Consider the following 21998-nt stretch of genomic DNA (forward strand, 5'->3'; position numbering starts at 1 on the left):
AACTAACACATTTATAATCTTTATTTCTCTATCAACGAAAACAATTAAAGACATAGGAACAACATTAAACACAACACCTATACTAGCTACAATACTAATAATTGTCCTCTTATCAATAGGAGGCCTTCCACCACTATCTGGGTTCCTGCCAAAATGGCTTATTTTACAAGAACTAACAACCCAAAACCTATTACCAGTAGCCATTCTTATAGCTATAGCTACGCTCCTCAATCTATTCTTCTACCTACGACTGGCATATACAACAGCCCTCACCCTACCCCCAAGCGCAATAGGAGTATTAAACAATTGACGATTTAAAGCAAAATCAACAAGCCTTCTACTAACCACGACCTTTCCACTCTCCATTATAATAACACCTCTGATACCCATCATTCAGCTATAACAGAAATTTAGGATCACCATTAAACCGAGGACCTTCAAAGCCCTAAACAAGAGTAATACTCTTAATTTCTGAAAAGACCTATAAAACTTTAATTTATATCCTCTAAATGCAACTTAGATACTTTAATTAAGCTAAGACCTTACTAGATAGATGGGCCTTGATCCCATAAACAATTAATTAACAGCTAACCGCCCTAACCAGCGGACTTCTATCTACTTCTCCCGCCTCTTAAAACGGGAGAAGTTCCGGGGATCTTAACTCCATTTCCAAGTTTGCAACTTGACGTAATTCTACTACAGAACTATGATAAGAGAGGAGTTTAACCTCGTTAGCAAATTTACAATCTGCCGCCTAACTCTCGGCCATCTTACCTGTGACCATTACTCGCTGACTCTTTTCAACTAATCATAAAGATATCGGTACTCTTTATTTAATCTTTGGTGCTTGATCAGGAATGGTTGGTACCGCCCTAAGTCTTCTAATTCGAGCTGAACTAAATCAACCTGGCACTCTCTTAGGAGATGATCAAATTTATAATGTCATCGTCACTGCACATGCATTTGTCATAATTTTTTTTATAGTTATACCTGTAATAATCGGCGGATTTGGTAATTGATTGGTCCCATTAATAATTGGGGCCCCTGATATAGCCTTCCCGCGCATAAATAATATAAGCTTTTGACTCCTCCCGCCCTCTCTTCTTCTTCTTCTAGCATCATCAGGCATTGAATCTGGGGCCGGAACTGGTTGAACTGTCTACCCCCCCCTTGCAGGAAATCTTACCCACGCCGGAGCATCAGTAGACCTAACAATTTTTTCGCTCCATTTAGCAGGAGTATCGTCTATCCTGGGCGCAATTAATTTTATTACAACCTGTCTTAATATGAAACCTCCTGCGATAACACAATACCAAACTCCATTATTTGTCTGATCAGTCTTAATTACAGCGGTACTACTACTCCTTTCTCTTCCAGTACTTGCAGCAGGAATTACCATACTACTAACTGATCGAAACTTAAACACTTCTTTTTTTGATCCGGCAGGAGGCGGAGATCCAGTTCTTTACCAACATCTATTCTGATTTTTCGGACACCCAGAAGTATATATCCTTATCTTACCAGGGTTCGGCATAATCTCCCACATTGTAACATATTATGCAGGAAAAAAAGAACCATTTGGCTACATAGGCATAGTATGAGCAATAATGTCTATTGGCTTTCTTGGTTTTATTGTTTGGGCACACCATATATTTACAGTCGGCATAGATGTTGATACTCGCGCTTACTTTACCTCCGCTACTATAATCATTGCAATCCCAACTGGAGTTAAAGTTTTTAGCTGACTAGCGACACTCCACGGTGGTATAATTAAATGAGATGCTTCAATATTATGAGCACTGGGCTTTATTTTCTTATTTACTGTAGGAGGCTTAACTGGAATTGTATTAGCAAACTCCTCTCTAGATATTGTTCTTCACGACACCTACTACGTTGTAGCTCATTTTCACTACGTACTATCAATAGGCGCAGTATTTGCAATTATAGCAGGCTTTGTCCACTGATTCCCACTATTTTCAGGCTATACTCTTCATCATACATGAACAAAAATCCACTTTGGAATTATATTTGCAGGAGTTAATATGACATTTTTTCCACAACACTTTCTAGGACTAGCAGGGATGCCTCGACGCTACTCAGACTACCCCGATGCATATACAATTTGAAACACAATTTCATCTATTGGCTCACTGATCTCCCTTATTGGTGTTATTATAATAATGTTTCTTATTTGAGAGGCATTTTCAGCAAAACGAGAAATTATAACTCAAGAACTAATAAGCACAAACCTTGAATGGTTACATGGCTGCCCACCCCCATATCATACTTATGAAGAACCAACATTCGTTCAAGTCCAAGAAAGGATGGAATTGAACCACCTTTTACTGGTTTCAAGCCAATCACATCACTATTATGCTTCTATCTTATTAAGACTCTAGTAAATTTATTACATAGCCCTGTCAGTGCTAAATTATAGACAACATCTATGAGCCTTAATGGCATATCCAGTACAACTCGGATTTCAAGACGCAATCTCGCCAATTATAGAAGAGTTACTTTACTTTCACGACCATACCCTAATAATCGTTTTTTTAATTAGCGCACTAATCCTATACACCATTACCCTAATAATAACCACAAAGCTTACACATACAAATACAATAGATGCCCAAGCAATTGAAATAATTTGAACGATCCTCCCCGCTGTTATCTTAATCACAATCGCACTACCTTCCTTACGAATTCTCTATCTTATAGATGAAATTAATAATCCACATCTTACTATTAAGACAATTGGCCATCAATGATACTGAAGTTACGAATATACAGACTATGAAAACATAACATTTGATTCCTATATGGTTCCAACACAAGATTTAAAAAACGGATTCTTCCGCCTTCTTGATGTTGACCATCGCATGGTAATTCCAATAGAGTCGTCCATCCGAATACTTGTTTCAGCAGAAGACGTCTTGCACTCATGAGCAGTTCCATCCCTGGGTATTAAAACAGATGCAATTCCAGGACGACTTAATCAAACAACATTTATTGCAATGCGACCAGGACTATTCTACGGCCAATGTTCAGAAATTTGCGGTTCAAATCATAGCTTTATACCTATTGTAATCGAATCAATCCCACTTAAACAATTCGAAAACTGAACTGCCTCTATCCTCTCATCCTCGCTAAGAAGCTTCCTATAGCATTAGCCTTTTAAGCTAAAGAAGGGTAAATAAGCCCCTTAGCGAAATGCCACAACTAAACCCATCTCCATGATTTTATATTCTTATATCAGCCTGAATTTCTCTCTTTACCCTAGTTTTTACAAAAATCTTATGTATTTCTCATAATAACCCAATAACACTTAATACTTATAAATATAAATCTGATCCTTGAATTTGACCATGACATTAGACTTCTTTAATCAATTTATAACTTCTCAAGTACTAGGCATTCCTCTAGTATTACTAGCTATAATTGCCCCATCAATATTTATTTTTACAAAACCAACTCGCCTAACTTATAATCGAACTATGAGCCTTCAATACTGACTAATACTATCCTTTACAAAACAACTAATAATATCAACCAACTACAAAGGACAAAAATGAAGTTCAATTCTCCTTTCATTAATGCTATATCTACTTCTACTAAATCTTCTTGGACTACTACCATACACATTTACACCAACAACTCAACTGTCAATAAACATAGGATTTGCAATTCCACTGTGGCTCGCAACCATCATACTAGGTATTTGAAGTCAACCCACAATAACACTAGGACACCTACTACCAGAAGGGACACCAACATTTCTCATTCCAATTCTTATCATTATTGAAACAATTAGCCTTATTATTCGACCGCTAGCATTAGGAGTCCGACTAACTGCAAATTTAACAGCAGGACATCTACTTATTCAACTAACATCAACTGCTACTTTAATAATTGTAAATACTATACCAACAACTGCCCTACTTAGCTTTATAGTCCTTATTCTTTTAATAGGACTTGAGTTAGCCGTTGCAATAATTCAAGCATACGTTTTTACTCTCCTACTAAGTCTTTATTTACAAGAAAACGTATAATGACCCACCAAACCCATGCTTATCACATAGTAGACCCAAGTCCATGACCACTGACTGGAGCAATTGCAGCATTACTATTAACATCAGGTCTAGCCATATGATTTCACTTTAATACTACAATTTTAATAAACCTGGGCCTATTAATCCTTCTTCTTACAATATATCAGTGATGACGAGATATTACCCGAGAGAGCACATTTCAAGGACATCACACTCTACCAGTACAAAAAGGCCTTCGATACGGAATAATTCTTTTCATCACGTCAGAAGTCTTTTTCTTCCTTGGATTTTTCTGAGCCTTCTATCACTCAAGTCTAGCACCAACTCCAGAATTAGGAGGATGTTGACCACCAAGTGGTATCAAAACACTAAGCCCATTCGAAATGCCCTTACTTAATACAGCAGTCCTTCTTGCCTCAGGAGTCACAGTGACCTGAGCACATCACGCTATTATAGAGGGCCTTCGAAAAGAAGCTACTCAGGCCTTGATCTTAACCATTCTACTAGGATCTTACTTTACCTTACTTCAAATAATAGAATACTACGAAACATCATTCACAATTTCAGATAGTGTTTATGGCGCCACCTTTTTCGTAATAACAGGCTTTCACGGATTACATGTCATTATTGGATCTTTATTCCTATTGATCTGCCTTACTCGACAAATTATATCACACTTCACAACTACCCATCACTTAGGCTTTGAAGCTGCCGCATGATACTGACACTTTGTAGATGTTATCTGACTTCTTCTTTATATTTCAATTTACTGATGAGGCTCATATTCCTCTAGTATAATAATACAAGTAATTTCCACTTACTAAATCCTAATAAAAAATTAGGGAGAAATAATGATTCTGCTTTCTATACTTATAATTACCTTCTTAATTACAACCATCTTAATTATCTTCAGCTTCTGAGTACCACAAACGTACCCCGATCAAGAAAAACTTTCACCATATGAATGCGGATTTGACCCCCTTGGAACAGCACGACTTCCATTTTCTCTCCGATTTTTTTTAGTGGCTGTCTTATTCCTCTTATTTGACTTGGAGATCGCTTTACTACTCCCACTCCCATGGGCAATCAACCAGCCGTTACCATTAAACACGCTTACTTGAGCAACTATAATCTTAAGTCTTCTAACTTTTGGATTAATTTATGAGTGACTAGAGGGGGGGCTAGAATGGGCAGAGTTAGAGTCTAGTTTAATAAAACAACTAATTTCGACTTAGTATATCTTGAATATTTTCAAGGACTCTAAATGACTCTAACCTACTTCATCATAAACTTAGCCTTTATACTGAGCATCATAGGACTATCCTTACACCGAACTCATTTAATCTCCACCCTTCTATGCATTGAAGGAATAATACTATCACTATTTATTCACATATCAGTATTATCAATAAGCCTTCAACTCTTGTCCATAACCTGCACCCCAATCATTCTTTTAGCACTATCTGCATGTGAAGCTGGAACCGGACTAGCATTAATAGTTGCAACCTCACGAACACATGGTAATGATCACCTTACCAGCCTTAATATTCTACAATGCTAAAAATTTTACTTCCAACAATTATATTAATTCCAATAATATTACTATTAAACCAAAAATATCTCTTTTCTATTTCCACTACATTCTCCTTAATTATTGCCTTATTTAGCCTGCCACTACTTAAATACCCATTAGACCTTGAACAATACTCTATTAACAACTACTTAGCAATTGACCCAATCTCAGCCCCACTTGTTGCCCTATCTTGTTGACTTCTGCCTCTTATAATAATAGCCAGCCAAAATCATCTTAATCAAGAGCCCTTTAACCGTAAACAAGCCTTTTTCATTACTCTTACTATACTTCAAGTATCCCTATTTATATCTTTTACAGCCTCAAACCTTATAATATTTTATATTATATTTGAAACAACCCTTATTCCAACCCTAATTATTATTACACGATGAGGAAATCAAATAGAACGCCTAAGCGCTGGTATTTACTTCCTATTCTACACGCTACTAAGCTCACTTCCACTATTAATTGCTCTTCTATTTATTAATAATAAAATATCCCTAACTTTCCTACCCTACCTACACCTTCTACAACAAGAGCCTATAAACTCTTGAAGTTATATAATACTATGACTAGGATGTTTTATAGCATTTTTTGTAAAAATACCCCTTTATGGTCTACACTTGTGACTTCCGAAAGCCCATGTAGAAGCCCCAATCGCAGGGTCTATAGTTCTTGCTGCTATTCTCCTAAAACTAGGTGGCTATGGAATCCTCCGAATCTCACTACTATTTCCCATATCAACCTCTACTTTATACTATCCATTTCTTATTCTTGCTCTATGAGGTATTATAATAACAAGTTCTATCTGTTTACGACAGACAGATCTAAAAGCAATAATTGCCTACTCATCTGTTAGTCATATAGGCCTTGTTATTTCATCAACTTTAATTCAAACTCAATGAAGCCTTTCCGGAGCAATTCTACTTATAATTGCACATGGATTAACATCATCAATACTCTTCTGCTTGGCTAATATAAACTATGAACGAACAAAAAGCCGAACACTTTTAATTACTCAAGGCCTTCACTTGATTCTTCCAATAATAACTTTTTGATGACTAATTGCCTGCCTCACTAATATGGCACTACCCCCATCAATTAATCTAATAGGAGAATTACTAATTATGACCTCTATAATAAACTGATCCCCTCCAACAATTATTATCACAGGACTAGGCACCCTACTTACTGCATGCTACTCACTTTATATATTTACAATAACTCAACATGGAAAACCACCTCTACATATAATCCTAAACCCCACTCATACACGAGAACACCTTCTAATATTTCTTCACGCAGCCCCACTTATTCTACTAATCATAAAACCAGAACTTGTAACAGCCTTATTCGCCTGTAAATATAGTTTAACATAAGACATTAGACTGTGATTCTAAAGATAGAAGCTAAAACCTTCTTATATACCAAAAGGTTAAACACTAAGAACTGCTAATTCCTAGCTCTAAAAATAAACTTTTTAGGCCTTTTACTTTTAAAGGAAAATAGATATCCACTAACCTTAGGCGTTAAAACACTTGGTGCAAATCCAAGTAAAAGTATATGTATCAATTACCACAAACCTTAGTACTCCTTATTCTACTCACTCTCATCCTTCCACTTATTGCTCCTAACATAATAACTCAAAAGTCTATAAAACAAAATTCAAATCACATTAAAACAATAGTGATGCTAGCCTTTTTTATTAGTATTCCACCCCTAGCTCTATTTATCAATCAAGGTACTGAAATAACTATTACCAATCTAAACTGAATAAATATTATTAACTTTAATTATAATATAAGCTTTATTCTCGACTTTTATTCACTTATATTTATGCCAATTGCCCTGTTCATCACATGATCAATCCTTGAATTCTCCCACTGATATATAGCAACCGACCCATTAATTAATCGATTTTTCAACTACCTTCTTATTTTCCTCATTACAATAATTATCTTAATCACTGCCAATAACATATTCCAATTCTTCATTGGTTGGGAAGGGGTGGGAATTATATCCTTCCTACTTATTGGCTGATGGTCAGCTCGTTCTAATGCCAACACCTCAGCATTGCAGGCCGTTATCTATAACCGAATTGGGGATATTGGCCTAATCTTAACAATCGCATGACTAACCACAAATACCTCAACCCTTGAATTTTCACAAATATTCCAACTCACACCAAATAATATATTTCCTCTTATAGGACTAATCCTAGCTGCCACTGGTAAATCTGCTCAATTTGGACTACATCCCTGACTACCTGCTGCCATAGAAGGACCCACTCCAGTTTCAGCACTCCTACACTCTAGCACAATAGTTGTAGCCGGTATTTTTCTCTTGATTCGCTTACACCCCATTATAGAAAATAACCCACATGCTTTAACAACCTGCCTGTGCCTCGGTTCCATAACCACCCTATTTGCAGCTACCTGCGCCCTAACCCAAAACGATATTAAAAAGATCATTGCCTTCTCAACTTCTAGCCAACTAGGCCTAATAATAGTATCAATTGGCATAAACCAACCTCAACTCGCTTTTCTTCATATATCAATACATGCATTCTTTAAAGCCCTCCTATTCCTATGCTCCGGCTCGATCATTCACAACCTATCCAATGAACAAGACCTCCGGATAATAGGCAATATTAAAAATATTCTTCCAATTACCTCAACCTGTCTAACCATTGGAAGCCTTTCCCTAATAGGGACACCATTTCTCGCAGGCTTCTTCTCAAAGGACCTAATTATTGAAACAATAAATATTTCATCCCTAAACGCCTGAGCCCTTCTTATAACTTTAACCGCAACAATAATAACCGCTATATACAGCATCCGCATTATCTACTATGCCCAAATAAGCTCACCACAATTTATAACCCTAATTTCCCCAAACGAAAATGATAAAACCCTACTAAAACCATTAATTAAACTTTCAATCGGAAGTATTTTGGCTGGCTCACTCATTACAACGATAGCATTACCCCAAAAATCCATAATCATAACACTTCCCATAGAACACAAACTAGCAGCTCTCTCTATTACCTTATTAGGCCTTCTATACGCACTAGAACTAGCTAACCAAACTACACTACTCATCCCATGAAAACAGTACACAATTAACCTATTTTCTACTCAACTCGGATTTTTCAATTTACTACATCGAACAATACCAAAGATTACCCTTGATCACGCCCAAAACGCGCAAACTCTCGACCTATCATGGTTAGAAAAAATTGGACCACAAGGCCTAACCATACTTACCATCACATCTATTAAAAAAACAATATCCCAAAAAGGCCTAATCAAACACTATTTATCTATTTTTATCCTAACAACCTCATTAATTCTATTAATACTTAAACAGAACGAATACTTCCACTAGTTCCACCACGTACTAATTCTAACACTACAAATAAGGTTAACAATAATGCTCAACCAATAACTAATAAGGCCCCTGCCCCATTAGAATACAACAACGAAACACCAATAAAGTCAGTACGAATTAAACAAATTTCACGAGTACCACCACCAGCTACACCTAAACCAACTTTATTCCACAAACCACATAAAATTACACTCAACAGCCCAATCAATGTAAAATATATAGTAAAATAAAGACCAACAGAAATATTCCATCAAGCCTCCGGATATGGATCAGAAGCCAGAGCCACTGAATACGCAAAAACCACAAGTATTCCCCCCAAATAAACCAAAAGTAACACTAACGATAAAAAAGAACTACCAAAAACTAGTAATAAACCAGAACCTACTAAAGCAACAAACACCAAAACAGCAGCACCATAATAAGGAGAAGGATGAGACACAACTAAAACAAGCCCAACTACAAAACAAATAAATAACAAAAAAACTAAATATGACATTACTTCTATTTGGATTCTAACCAAAACTTAAAATCTGAAAAACCATCGTTGTAATTCAACTATAGAAATATTTAACTATGCCGATACGAAAATATCACCCAATCCTAAAAATTATTAATAACTCCTTTATTGATCTCCCAACACCCTCAAATATCTCTTCTTGATGAAACTTTGGGTCCCTACTAGGAATCTGCCTAATCTTACAAATTATAACTGGTTTATTTCTTGCCATACACTATACTGCTAATGTCTCACTAGCATTTTCATCTATTGCTCACATTTGCCATAATGTCCAATACGGATGACTTCTCCGTAATCTACACTCTAACGGAGCATCAATATTCTTCCTTTGCATTTACTTACACATTGGACGAGGATTGTACTACGGATCTTATCTATCAAAAAAAACATGATACATTGGCACAATTCTACTATTACTAACCATAGCCACAGCATTCATAGGATACGTGCTTCCCTGGGGCCAAATATCCTTCTGAGGGGCAACCGTTATCACCAACCTTCTTTCAGCTGTCCCTTATTTAGGCACAACTCTAGTTGAGTGAATTTGAGGCGGATTCTCCATCGATAATGCAACACTCACTCGCTTCTTCACCCTCCACTTTCTACTTCCCTTCATTATCATAGCAGTATCTGCTGTACATCTCTTATTCCTTCACGAACAAGGATCTAATAACCCAACAGGCCTCTCATCAAACCCAGACAAGATTCCATTTCACCCATACTATTCCTATAAAGATCTCCTTGGGATTATACTTTTACTCACATTACTACTACTATTATCAATATTCTCCCCTAACCTATTAGGAGACCCAGAAAACTTTTCACCAGCAAACCCACTTATCACACCAACCCATATCAAGCCCGAATGATATTTTCTTTTTGCCTATGCAATTCTCCGATCAATTCCTAACAAACTAGGAGGAGTTCTAGCCCTTTTAGCTTCAATTCTTATCTTGTTTATTATCCCAACTCTTCACATATCAAAACAGCAGGCTATAACTTTTCGACCTCCATCTCAAATTTTATTTTGACTAATTATCTCTGATATCCTGATTCTTACTTGAATTGGAGCACAACCAGTAGAAGATCCATTCATCATAATTGGCCAAGTCGCATCAATCCTTTATTTCACACTCTTTCTCCTAGCATTACCAATCATTTCACTAATAGAAAACAAACTATTAAATTGATAGTCTTATATAGCTTAACTCTTAAAGCACTGATCTTGTAAATCAAAAATGGGATTTGAAACCCCTAAAGACATCAAAAGAAGAGGCCTACCTCTATCATTGGTCCCCAAAACCAATATTTTTAAACTATCTCTTGTTTTACGACCCCATTAACCTATATAACCCGACTTCATTATGCCAACTTTAAGTTGGCTTATTTTCCGACCCCATTAACCTATATAACCCGACTTCATTATGCCAACTTTAAGTTGGCTTATTTTCCGACCCCATTAACCTATATAACCCGACTTCATTATGCCAACTTTAAGTTGGCTTATTTTCCGACCCCATTAACCTATATAACCCGACTTCATTATGCCAACTTTAAGTTGGCTTATTTTCCGACACCATTAACCTATATAACCCGACTTCATTATGCCAACTTTAAGTTGGCTTATTTTCCGACCCCATTAACCTATATAACCCGACTTCATTATGCCAACTTTAAGTTGGCTTATTTTCCGACACCATTAACCTATATAACCCGACTTCATTATGCCAACTTTAAGTTGGCTTATTTTCCGACCCCATTAACCTATATAACCCGACTTCATTATGCCAACTTTAAGTTGGCTTATTTTCCGACCCCATTAACCTATATAACCCGACTTCATTATGCCAACTTTAAGTTGGCTTATTTTTCAAGGTATATGCCGGCCTAGGCCGGCATATACTATTAATTTCTTATTAAACTACGTATGAATTTCAACGATTTTTCTTGCATATCTCACCCCACATGATTTATCAACACTAGATTCCCCACATACTTAATTCTAAGCTAACTACCTAATCCCCCCAGCCCCTTACTACTCCTATGTATATCGTGCATTACTCGAATTGCCACCCGGAGATTATTTCTGGTAAATCTCTACAACTTTCAACTCGTATGTGTAGCTCCACATATTATCTATTTATCATCCATAGCACGAGGCATCCTCAACCCTTGTAAAAGTACACACTCTTACTAGCGTCGTAGGACAATTTACCGAGGTTGCATCCCTTTCTCACTTTTTCCAAGGCCTCTGGTTGTTAGGTCAGGGACCATTTAATTACCTTCACCCCTCCTCACTTTTTCCAAGGCCTCTGGTTAATGGGCCGAGTACTCGTCTCCTCATAACCATGGCATCCCCAGTTCGGAGGCTTTTAGGTCTTTTTTATTTTTTTAGGTGTAGCCTCAGAGCCGCCTCGCTTTCACGCCAAAATCAATTGAAACTGAACATAATATGCAAACTTTATCGGACCCCCTGGGTTATATGTTCTCATTCAGTTAATGGTCTCAGGGCATATAAATCTCAAAAACAAACTACCAAAGCTTGTTTACCAACAAATCCCCTTTTGTATACGTATACCTATATGCATCACAAGAGCAGACACGCTTTGTCTGGGTATGCTTGCTAAATCATGATGCAAAAGGTACAAGTGTTAATCTTTGCTTTTTTTCGCGTGTGGTATTTCAGTATTATTTCATTTTTCCCTTGCGGTACTCGTTTGCTATTGCTTCAATTTTAATGTTTAATCGCATTTACTAATCTTGTCAAATGTTTTGTTTTGTCAAATATGGGTATGCTAGTTATAGTTGATTGGGCTAGAAGTTTTGCACAGAAAGGTTAGGTTAAATCTAACATCGTTCAATCGTAAATTGAATGCTTTTAATAAGCTACTTTTTGTAGTCCAAGCACACTTTCCAGTGCGCTTACCATGTTACGACTTGCCTCATCTATGGAATTTTGGTTGAATATGTTTGTTAAAAATATAATTGAGGAGGGTGACGGGCGGTATGTGCGCGCCCCAGGGCTTATTTAAAATAAATATTCTTATAAATTTTACTACTAAATCCGCCTTTAAACACTAGTTTCATTGTGTTTTCCGTATTTTCTTGAATAGAAAATGTAGCCCATCTCTTACCGTTTTATGTGCTACACCTTGACCTAACGTACTAGTGGTAAAACTTTTGTGTTTATTTTTAATCTTTTAGAAGATAAACTGGCGATGGCGGTATATAGGCTGATTTTGCTAAAAGCGGTTAGGTTTATCGTGGATTATCGATTATAGGACAGGCTCCTCTAGGCTGAGTAATAGGGAGCCTCTGGCCCACCAGGCCTTCCCATTTAGCCTGCTGAGGCCTTGCTTAAGGCCTCTCCACGCCCTGAAGCCCCGCCCCTTAAGAAGGGCAAAGGAAGAGGGAAGCCAGCTCCAAGTATCTTGAGCCAGCACCTCAAGATACCTGGAGCACCACGAAGGGGTGGTTCCCAAAGGCTTGCCTCGTTTTTCCCAATAGGAAAGGTTAGTGGTGAGGGAAGCCTGCTCTGTCAGGAGCCACTGCTTCAAGGCGTTTGGAACACCTTAAGGCAGCAGCTCCCTCTTCCCTGCTGCATTCAGCTGTTTCCCAATCAGCTGAGCAGCAGGCAGGTGGGAGGGCAGATCCATTGGGAACTGCTGCCTCAAGGTGCTTCAAGCACCTTCACATGGTGGCTCCCAACACAGCAGGCTTCCTTCACACCTCACCTGCTGGTAAAGGTAAGGGAAACACAGGGAGCTGATGATGCAGGAAGAGATTGCTCTCTTCCAGCATCACCAGCCCACTTGAATTCCTCTCTGTGCACTGAGAAAGGGGCTCCCCTTAGTGGACAAAGAGGAAATGCAGCGAGAGAAGGAAGAAAGGGGGATAGAAAGAGAAGGATGGAAGAGCGAACAGTGCTTTCACCCTGCCCATGACTAGAATGCATCCCCCAGAAGGTTATAGAGGAATGAATACGATCCTTAAGCTGAAAGAGGTTTCCCACCCCTGTCCTACATAGATCAGAGGAAGGATCATTTCACAAAATCAGAACAGGATACTATTCCTTCAATGCTTTAAGTTAGTCCATTGTGAGAATTACCAGATTCTCAGAAGAACACAAATTGAACAGTCTCAACAGTGCAAGCTTCTTTATAGTACCTTATCTATTTATTTATTACATTTCTATACCACCCAATAGCTGAAGGTCTACCAATGAACTTTACACATCACTGTCAAAAATATCCATGGGAACAATTCAGATTCCATACCCATTCAAGTCTCTCACCCATGATAAACTAGATTTGACGATAAGTAATCATGAAACTGGCCCTGGCACTTTAAGAAGCAGCTGATCCCATTTAGTAGCAAGGAAGAGTTATATGGAAAAGAGTTCTACAAAGGAAACAACCTAACTGCAGCCCTACCCATGCAATACTACAATATCACACAATCCTTGGGGGCTGGGCAAAAGTGACAAGGCTATTTATTTCTTCTTCCCTTGGAATAAACCAGTCTATCCATTCCTTCTTGCTACTTGAGATTATTTTTTTATTATAGTAATTGATGGATTTCAAGCCCTTGTTGCAAGACCACACCAGCAAGCTGGACGGGCCATAGGTCTCATGGATCTCCATATTTGGAGTCAAAAAGGAATTCACCCAAAGTCGAACTTGCCAAGAGTGTGGTAAGGTGGGTTTCTAATGACTGACACTGAGCATGAACAAAATGACCCAGATAATACATTTTCTGGAGTGCAAATCCAATCTGCCCAATTTTCTGTCTCTAGCCATGATAGTTATACTACACTATGTTTTTATTTATTTATTTATTTGATTTATTAGCCACCCATCTGGCCAGCTACCTGGCCACTCTAGGCGGCATATAATACTAATAACAAACTTACATAATCAACTGAACAAAACCAAAACATAACAAAACAACTAAAAAACCCTAACCCACCCCCAATGCCCACCTGAACAGCCAGGTTTTTAAAGCCCGGTGGAAGCTCATCAAAGACGGGGCACAGCGGAGGTCACTAGGGAGGGAATTCCAGAGAGTGGGGGCCACCACAGAAAAGGCCCTCTCCCTAGTCCTCACCAGCCTAGCTGTCCTGGTTGATGAGATGGACAGAAGGCCTACTAAGGCCAATCACATTGAGCCGTGTCCCTGGTGTTGTTGGAGGCACTCCTTAAGATAGACTGGGCCAGAACCATACAGGGCTTTAAAGGTCAATGCCAACACCTTGAATTGGGCCCGAAAAACAACTGGTAACCAGTGCAATTCCTTCAGCACTGGAGTGCTGTGGTCTCGCCAATGGCTGCCTTTAATCAGGCAGGCCGCCGCATTCCCTTGCATTCACAATTTGCTGTACGAACTGGCCAGAGATTCTTGTCTGTAATGAAGTTTAGACTTATAGCAAACTGTCTACCGCTATGTAGCATGAATTATATTTTTGAGATGTGTATTTCCCCCCAAAATAGACATACAGTTCTTGCACAACAATATGGCAAGTTGCAATATAGTAGGTGACCAATATCTGAAGAAATCTCAAGCCCATAAGATTTGCACTATTCATAGTATTAAAATGTCATCCATATACAATTCTTTGCAAGCCTTCACAATAGTCTTTCAGCAGGTGACATAACTGTGTACTCTGTAGTTTCGCCCTACTGCCAAAGAGACAGGCTGCTGCTGAATTTTCCAAGTGGCTTGTCTTGCTGGCAGTGAGGACTTCCAAAACTCCAGCATCCAATGGTGGCAAGTCTGGGCACTTGATTCTCACCAATGCCCCCAACCCACTTAGGCCCCCTGGCCTCCTGCATAATTTAATCTAATTCTCAGTTTACTAAGAATGTCTGAGGTAAATTCAGCAGGGAGGTGTCCAATGGACTAAGTGCAGCCATTTCAAAATAAAGCAGTGGAAAAACAAAGCATATGCAATATATTAAGGGATTCAAAACAGTAAAAGACCAAAAAACAAGGCTATATAGTTATTCCTCTTTCCAAACAAGAATATGCTGGAAAACCAAAAGAAGGTGGAAGAAAATGCTCTCTTATTCTATATGCATATTATAGCAATTGAAATATAACTAACTAGAAGCACCACTGATATAAAAGGCCCCAAACATTTCAGATGTAACTCTTTTCCATGCAGAAATATCATGAAGTATAGTGAGTGATTATTATATGCTTGTGTGTATGTAAGCATGCGTAGTTATCCAGCAACATCAAGCAGTTTCTGAGCAGACACTAATCTTACAGTTCTTAAAGATTCTAGCAGTATTTTGTTTCTTTGTAGTCTAACACCCTCTAAACAAAGTGCAGCTACAAAATGCAGCTACTAAATTCCACTTTTTATTGGAGACTCAAAAGAGCAAAGGAAAGGAACCATTGGCCATAAAAGGAAAAAGGATTACACCTTACCATACTTAAAAAAAAAAAAAACTTCTAAAAGATGAACTTGTAAGACTTACCATTTGAGCTCGGAGGTACATCTGAGCCTGGCTTGCAGTGAGACTAGGGGAGGTGCTCCCTAGGAGCATGGTCTGTTGGGTAAGACTACTGCTACTAGTGTTGGAGGTCTGTGAACGGCTTATTAGCTGCGCAGGTGTAGGAGAAGCAGAGAGATTAATCTATGGAAGCAAAAATATTGTTTTTATTAACCACCCTCGAATCACAATTTCAAAGACAGCCAGGCTACAATCCTAGGCCGTAGTAAGTCCCACTGACTGCACGTAAACATGAATAGGATTGCCCAGTCTGTTTGACTTGCAGTTGTGTTGCCTAGCAGAGCATCTGGGTTTGGTAAAATCCTAGAATTTCAGCTTTCAACGTTACATTTTACCCAGTATCATTAAGCAGTAATTTGTTCATCAAGAACACTACTTGACTTGGTCTTACATTTTTAACCATTACTAAAATATATTAAGAGCATAAGCTTATGCATGTTTAGGCAGAAAAAAGTCTTACAACTCCCAGCATTCCCCCGCTAGCCATGCTAGCTGGGGAATGTCTGGAGTTATAGTACTTTTTTCTGTCTACCATGCACAGAATGGCAACCCAAGACAAATTTTCAAGTTTAAGCATGTAAATCAATTTTGATACAGCAGATCTTACATTTAACTTCTGAGATACTTGATAATAAGCAGGTGTCTCATTTTAATTCTAGAGTTTAAATATTTTGATTGTAGTAAAATGTTCAGCAATCTTGCAGAATATTTGCCTTCTTGGAAATGTCATTACACTTTCCCCAGACTCCAGTCATAATGTCTAGATTATGGCTTAATTTAATTAAAACCAAACTCAGCACAATATTAGCTCCTGATGTTTTCACCCTTGTAAAAGTTAAGTGGATTGGGTGTTAAGCCTCCAACTACTACTATGGAGGAATTTTCTTCTCTAAGGGCACAGCTCTATGCATGTTTAGACAGAGAAAAGTCCTACAATTCCCATCATGCCCCAGCCAGGATTGCACCCTAAGGGATCTAGCAAAGCCTATATCTGAGTAACTTCCAAAAAGACGCAAGATCTTTATATTAATGCAAAACAACATGTAATAGCAGGGTTTCAGCGGGTTTTTTTTTCAATGGCAGATGTTTAAATTTTTTTTAAAAATATATATAAATGCACTGAGACCAATGGCAGAGAGATAAAGATACAAGTTTCTGCTCCTCCAATGATGTGTATTAAAAATGTAAATGTGATCATTTACATTAATTGTTTATATGTAAACAGCAGCAGTTCTTACTTTCAAAGAATGAACATATAACTTATAAAAGCTAGGTTAAAAGTAAGTGCTTTGTTTAGATACTTACCGAAGTCTCTGACATGCTTGACTGCTGAGTGACACTGCCATTGGGAGATGCACACTGCCTCCCACCTGACAGGTTTGCCTAAATAGCAAGTGTATCAGTCAAATGTGTCATTTACACAGCAATAAACGTATTTAAGTAATGCTGGATATGATAAATTGTCTAGCACAATGGTATTCACTAGGCAGTCCAATGGCCACATGAGGCCCACAATGACTTTCTCTGTGGTCCTCAGTCCCTTCAATCCCGCAGTCAACCCCCTTTTCCCTATTTACGGTTAAACAATCAAGATACAGAAATTCTTATCCTGAACTAACAACCTGTCTACCCCAGTAATGAATTCTATGGTGCTCCCATAACACCCCTTTGGAACCTATCTTGTGTCAATCACAGGCCACCACATTTATCTATAGAAGTTGGATCGGCTCCCATAAGAGATGTCAGCTCTATTATTTTTTTCCATGAACTTGGCCCAGAGATGAGTGACAGGCAAGTCAGGAGCCATTGATCTGGCTTGTGATTGCTGACTCTCCATTCTCTTTCAACCTGACTGTACTTTTGAATATATCAAACAAATACACATTTATTTCTCTATTCCTCACAAATGTTCTGATACTCTTCTCCCCCACCTACCTACAGCCAGGGGCCTGCACAAAAATACCCCCCCAACTCACATTTAAAATTATGAAATTAACCCAAGCATATTATCTGTATGCTACTGTAAGGCTACAAATAGTAATTCAAATCTATTCTAAGGAATAGTTCACCTGCATGTGATGTATGAATTTCCCGATAAAACTCTCAGTATATTATGAACTCAAGTACTGTTGGAAGTTATTGTGTGTGTGTTTTTCAGATTCAGCAAATACTCTGTACACCCAGCATATAAAGTTAGGGCTGATATTCAAAACTTTGAAGCAATTGCATCAAAGTTACCAAAATAAGGGCATAATCCTATGCATGTTGAGACAGAAAAAAGTTCTACTACTCCCAGCATTCCCCAACCAGCCACACTGGCTGGGGAATGCTGAGAGTTGTAGGACTTTTTCTGTCTACACACGCATAGGATTGTGCTCTAAGATACTCAAATTACTTTACTTCAGTAGTAAGATTGAAAACATGAATGATTTTAACCTACTTAACTGTTTGTACTGGTATAATTCAATTCTATAAAATTAATTTTGTAATTGTACATTGCTTGAAAAATTAAAGTGTTCTTAAATATCACATACATCTATAATAAGCATATTTCAGGCACCAGGCAAATACTTTTTTAATCAACCAGGCATTTTAAACATCTTGATCATTTAAAAACTCAGCCAAGTGGATGTGGTCTACTCTATCGAATGTCCATCCCGCTGACGAGGTGCTCTATTCAGCAATCTTCCAGTTCTGAGTGTTTATACTTGAGGATAAGTGGTCCTTGGGGATTGTTGGTGTGCCAACCAGCCTGCTGCTCAACATTTTCCCTACTTGAGCTCGGCAGGGTCGTCAAGAATGGTTTGGAGTTTCCCAGACTGGTGATGTTGGGTGACTTCATCATCTATGTAGAGACTGCCCTACTGGAAGTGGGTCAGGATTTCATAGCCCTATGGCAACTGTGGGGCTATCTCAACTGGTATTAGCCCAACTCATATAGAACATACTCTGGACTTCGTTATTTGTTCTGGATAGGATGAGGAGGGACAGTATGTGGTCCCTTGACATGGACAGATCACGATCTGATGGGGTTTAGGCTTACAAGAGCCCCTAACCTCCATGGGGTAGAGGACCAATTAGTAAGGTCTGTCATTGGAGCAAGATGCATCTGAATGGTTTCCTAATGGTTCAGGGGCAATTTCCTACCACCTCAACCAGTGATTCTTGTCAAAGCTCTGATTGATCTCTGGGATAGGGAAATGACCCAAGCAGTTGACACAATTGCTCCTGAATGTTCTCTCCTTGCTGATGGAGTCAGATGGGCTCCCTAATTTTCCAGAGCATTGATGCAGCAGGGACAATGACTACAGCAAGAACTATAGACAGGTAGAGTATATTCTTATTGGTTCTGCTGGATCTCTCAGTGGCATTTGGTACCATTGAATATGATCTTCTTCTTGACCACCTAGAGGGATGCACTTCGATGGGATTAACTTACAATGTTCCTTCCCCAGGGGTCAGTTTCAGAAGGTGATGTAGGGGGGCTCCTGTTTGACGCCTTGGTCATCGGTGTCTGGTGTCCCTCATGTTGTTCAACATCAACATGGAACTGCAGGGAGAGATTATCTAGGGATTTGGAGTGTGTTATCACTATGCTGATGACACACAACTCTGTTTCTCCTTTTTCTCTAATAGCAAGGAAACTGTTGATGTTTTGAATTGGTTTTTGGAGGTGGTAATGAGCTAAAAGAGGGCTAATAATTGAGGCTTAATTCAGACAAGACAAAGGTGCTCCAGCTCAGGAAGGAGACAGAATTTGGAAAAGAAGTCCTTTTGGATGGAATAGTACTCCCCTTGAAGAATCAGGTTCCCATGAGTGAGTGGATGCTCAGGTAGAAACAATGACCAGGAGTGTCTTTGCCCAGCTTGGGCTGGTGCACTAGCGCACCTGTTCTGAGGAAGTCAGGTGTGACTATGGTAACACATGTCTTGGTTCCATCTAGACTGAATTAGCACAGTACACAATCACTTTGAAGAGTCTTTGGATATGGCCACAAGCATGTTGGCTGGCATTCACTCATGGGATCATGCTCCACCTATTCTGCAATACCTGCACTAGCAGCCAATCTGTTTCCAGGTGCAATTCAAAGTATTGGTTATCTTTAAAGCCCTAAATGGCCTGCACCCAGGATGTCTGAGAGAGTGCCTCCTCCTTTATTGGCCTACCACTCATTAAAATCAAGTGGAAAAGGCCTTCTCTGTGTTCCACCTATGGTGGAAGCACAGCTGGATGAAAGAAGTGACAGAGTCTTCTCAGTAGTCACTCCAATATTATGGAATACCTTGCCCCATGAAGCTTAGGAGGCTTCTACTGGATAGTGAAAACCTACTTATTTAGGCAGACTTTTAGCCTGCCAGATAGATAATATTTTATTTGAAGATTGCGTTTTATCTGCCATACATGCCTTTATTGTGTTTTGTTTGATATTACTGTTTTACTGCAATTTTAGTCATTGTAACATGCCTTGAGTAATACGTATATATTAGAAAGGTAGGTTAAAAATTGTATATATAGATGCGTGTGTGTGTGTGTGTATATACCTGTATTGCTGTATTTTGATTTTTTAAATATTTGTACACCAACTAGAAATCTTTGGATATACGGTGGCGTAGAAATATATTTGAACAATAATGTTGATGTAAGAGAATACCCACAACTAACAATGTGACATGAAACTGGAATTGATTATACAAATTAAACAACTGATTAGAAACTGATCAGAGTCACAGTTAATTATTTGAGGTAGCACTTTGATTATTTCCAAGTAAAGGCTGAACTGGCCCAGTCTCCAGCTCCTAATGGGAAACTATTTTTTCTTCTTTATAACAACAAGCCATAAAAGTAATGGCTTGACCCCTTTCACACAACAGCAAGATATCAGTTGGCAGTTCAATGACCTATAAGGACAGAATATTGCCTATCTTGCCTACCTGAGTTTATCCTCACTGTACTAGGTAGAACTGTGCTGTAACTGGTGTAGTTTCCAGTTGATCATTTTCAAATCTATCATAGTCTCACCTGTGGAACACTGGCCAGACTCTGGAACTGAGTGCTGCTCAAATGCTGCTGTTGCAAAGCAGCGGTTTGTAGCATTAGATGCTGCTGTTGAGCTGCATACATCTGCTGAAGGTACTGTGCCGCTGAGCTAGGGGGACGATGCAAGGCCTGCTGAATAACCTGAAGATTTCAAAGTAACTTCATTAGAGTGGCAACAATAGAAGTTTTATTAATACTACCACATTAACCATTCAAGCATCATCATAGCCTGCAATTCCAAAGATGTGCACTACAGCCCCAACTCAATTGCCATTACCCTTCTAGTTGCTCTGGGCAAAATACTTAATATGATGTAGAAACCATTGTCCTCACTGCGACTTGTATGAACAATCTGTGAACACAAGCCTGCATATCTAAGGTCAGAGTTTACTGGGAGATGCATGTGGGGGACGCAGGGCCATGCAGTAACTATAACCTGAAGTTGGGTTCATCATTCTTGGTCTGGACAAATCTATCAAGTTCTCAGCACACTGCTTAACATCCACAGAATTAGTCTAGCCTTCAAGGACCCATAGACATAGCTTCCCCCAACAAAATACCACATTGTTGTGAAAAATACTAACATACTGCAGAGCCCCACTCTCTGCCAACAAGGTATTATAATCATCAAGCATGCAACTACCAAACACAAACTTTTATTAAGTTATCCTTCAACATTTTAGGTTCCATGTGATCCTAAACTTTTGAAAAGGATCTGTGTGATCCTAAACTTTTGAAAAATCACAGAGGTAGGATCAGAGAAGAATGGGAGCAGTGGGATAAGTGGGTCAGGGAAGAATTTAGAAGGAAGCAGAGAAAAAAGAGAGGGAATGAAGTAGGAGTAAGAAAGGGAATGGATAAGGAGAGACAGGAAATGAAGCATGAAAGAGGGATTAGAACAGAATAGGGTAAT

At 38.6% G+C, this 21998-nt stretch overlaps 1 protein-coding gene across 6 annotated transcripts in view; it reads right to left on the reverse strand.

Moving 5' to 3' along the window:
- The window catches only part of PHC3 (polyhomeotic homolog 3), a 94117-nt gene that overhangs the window by 69717 nt on the left and 2402 nt on the right, over window positions 1-21998 (reverse strand). For all 6 annotated transcript variants that reach the window (XM_084841539.1, XM_084841534.1, XM_084841535.1 and 3 more), the window contains exons 3-5: window positions 21068-21226; window positions 17353-17430; window positions 16012-16170 (exon numbers count right to left, since the gene is read on the reverse strand). In XM_084841539.1, coding sequence (XP_084697665.1) covers window positions 16012-16170; window positions 17353-17430; window positions 21068-21226 — 396 coding nt within the window. The remainder of the gene's footprint in view (window positions 1-16011; window positions 16171-17352; window positions 17431-21067; window positions 21227-21998) is intronic.

This window comes from Heloderma suspectum, chromosome 3 (assembly GCF_057233095.1).
Source record: "Heloderma suspectum isolate Gila_16-S chromosome 3, 16-S_ref, whole genome shotgun sequence".
Classification (NCBI taxonomy): Eukaryota; Metazoa; Chordata; class Lepidosauria; order Squamata; family Helodermatidae; genus Heloderma; species Heloderma suspectum.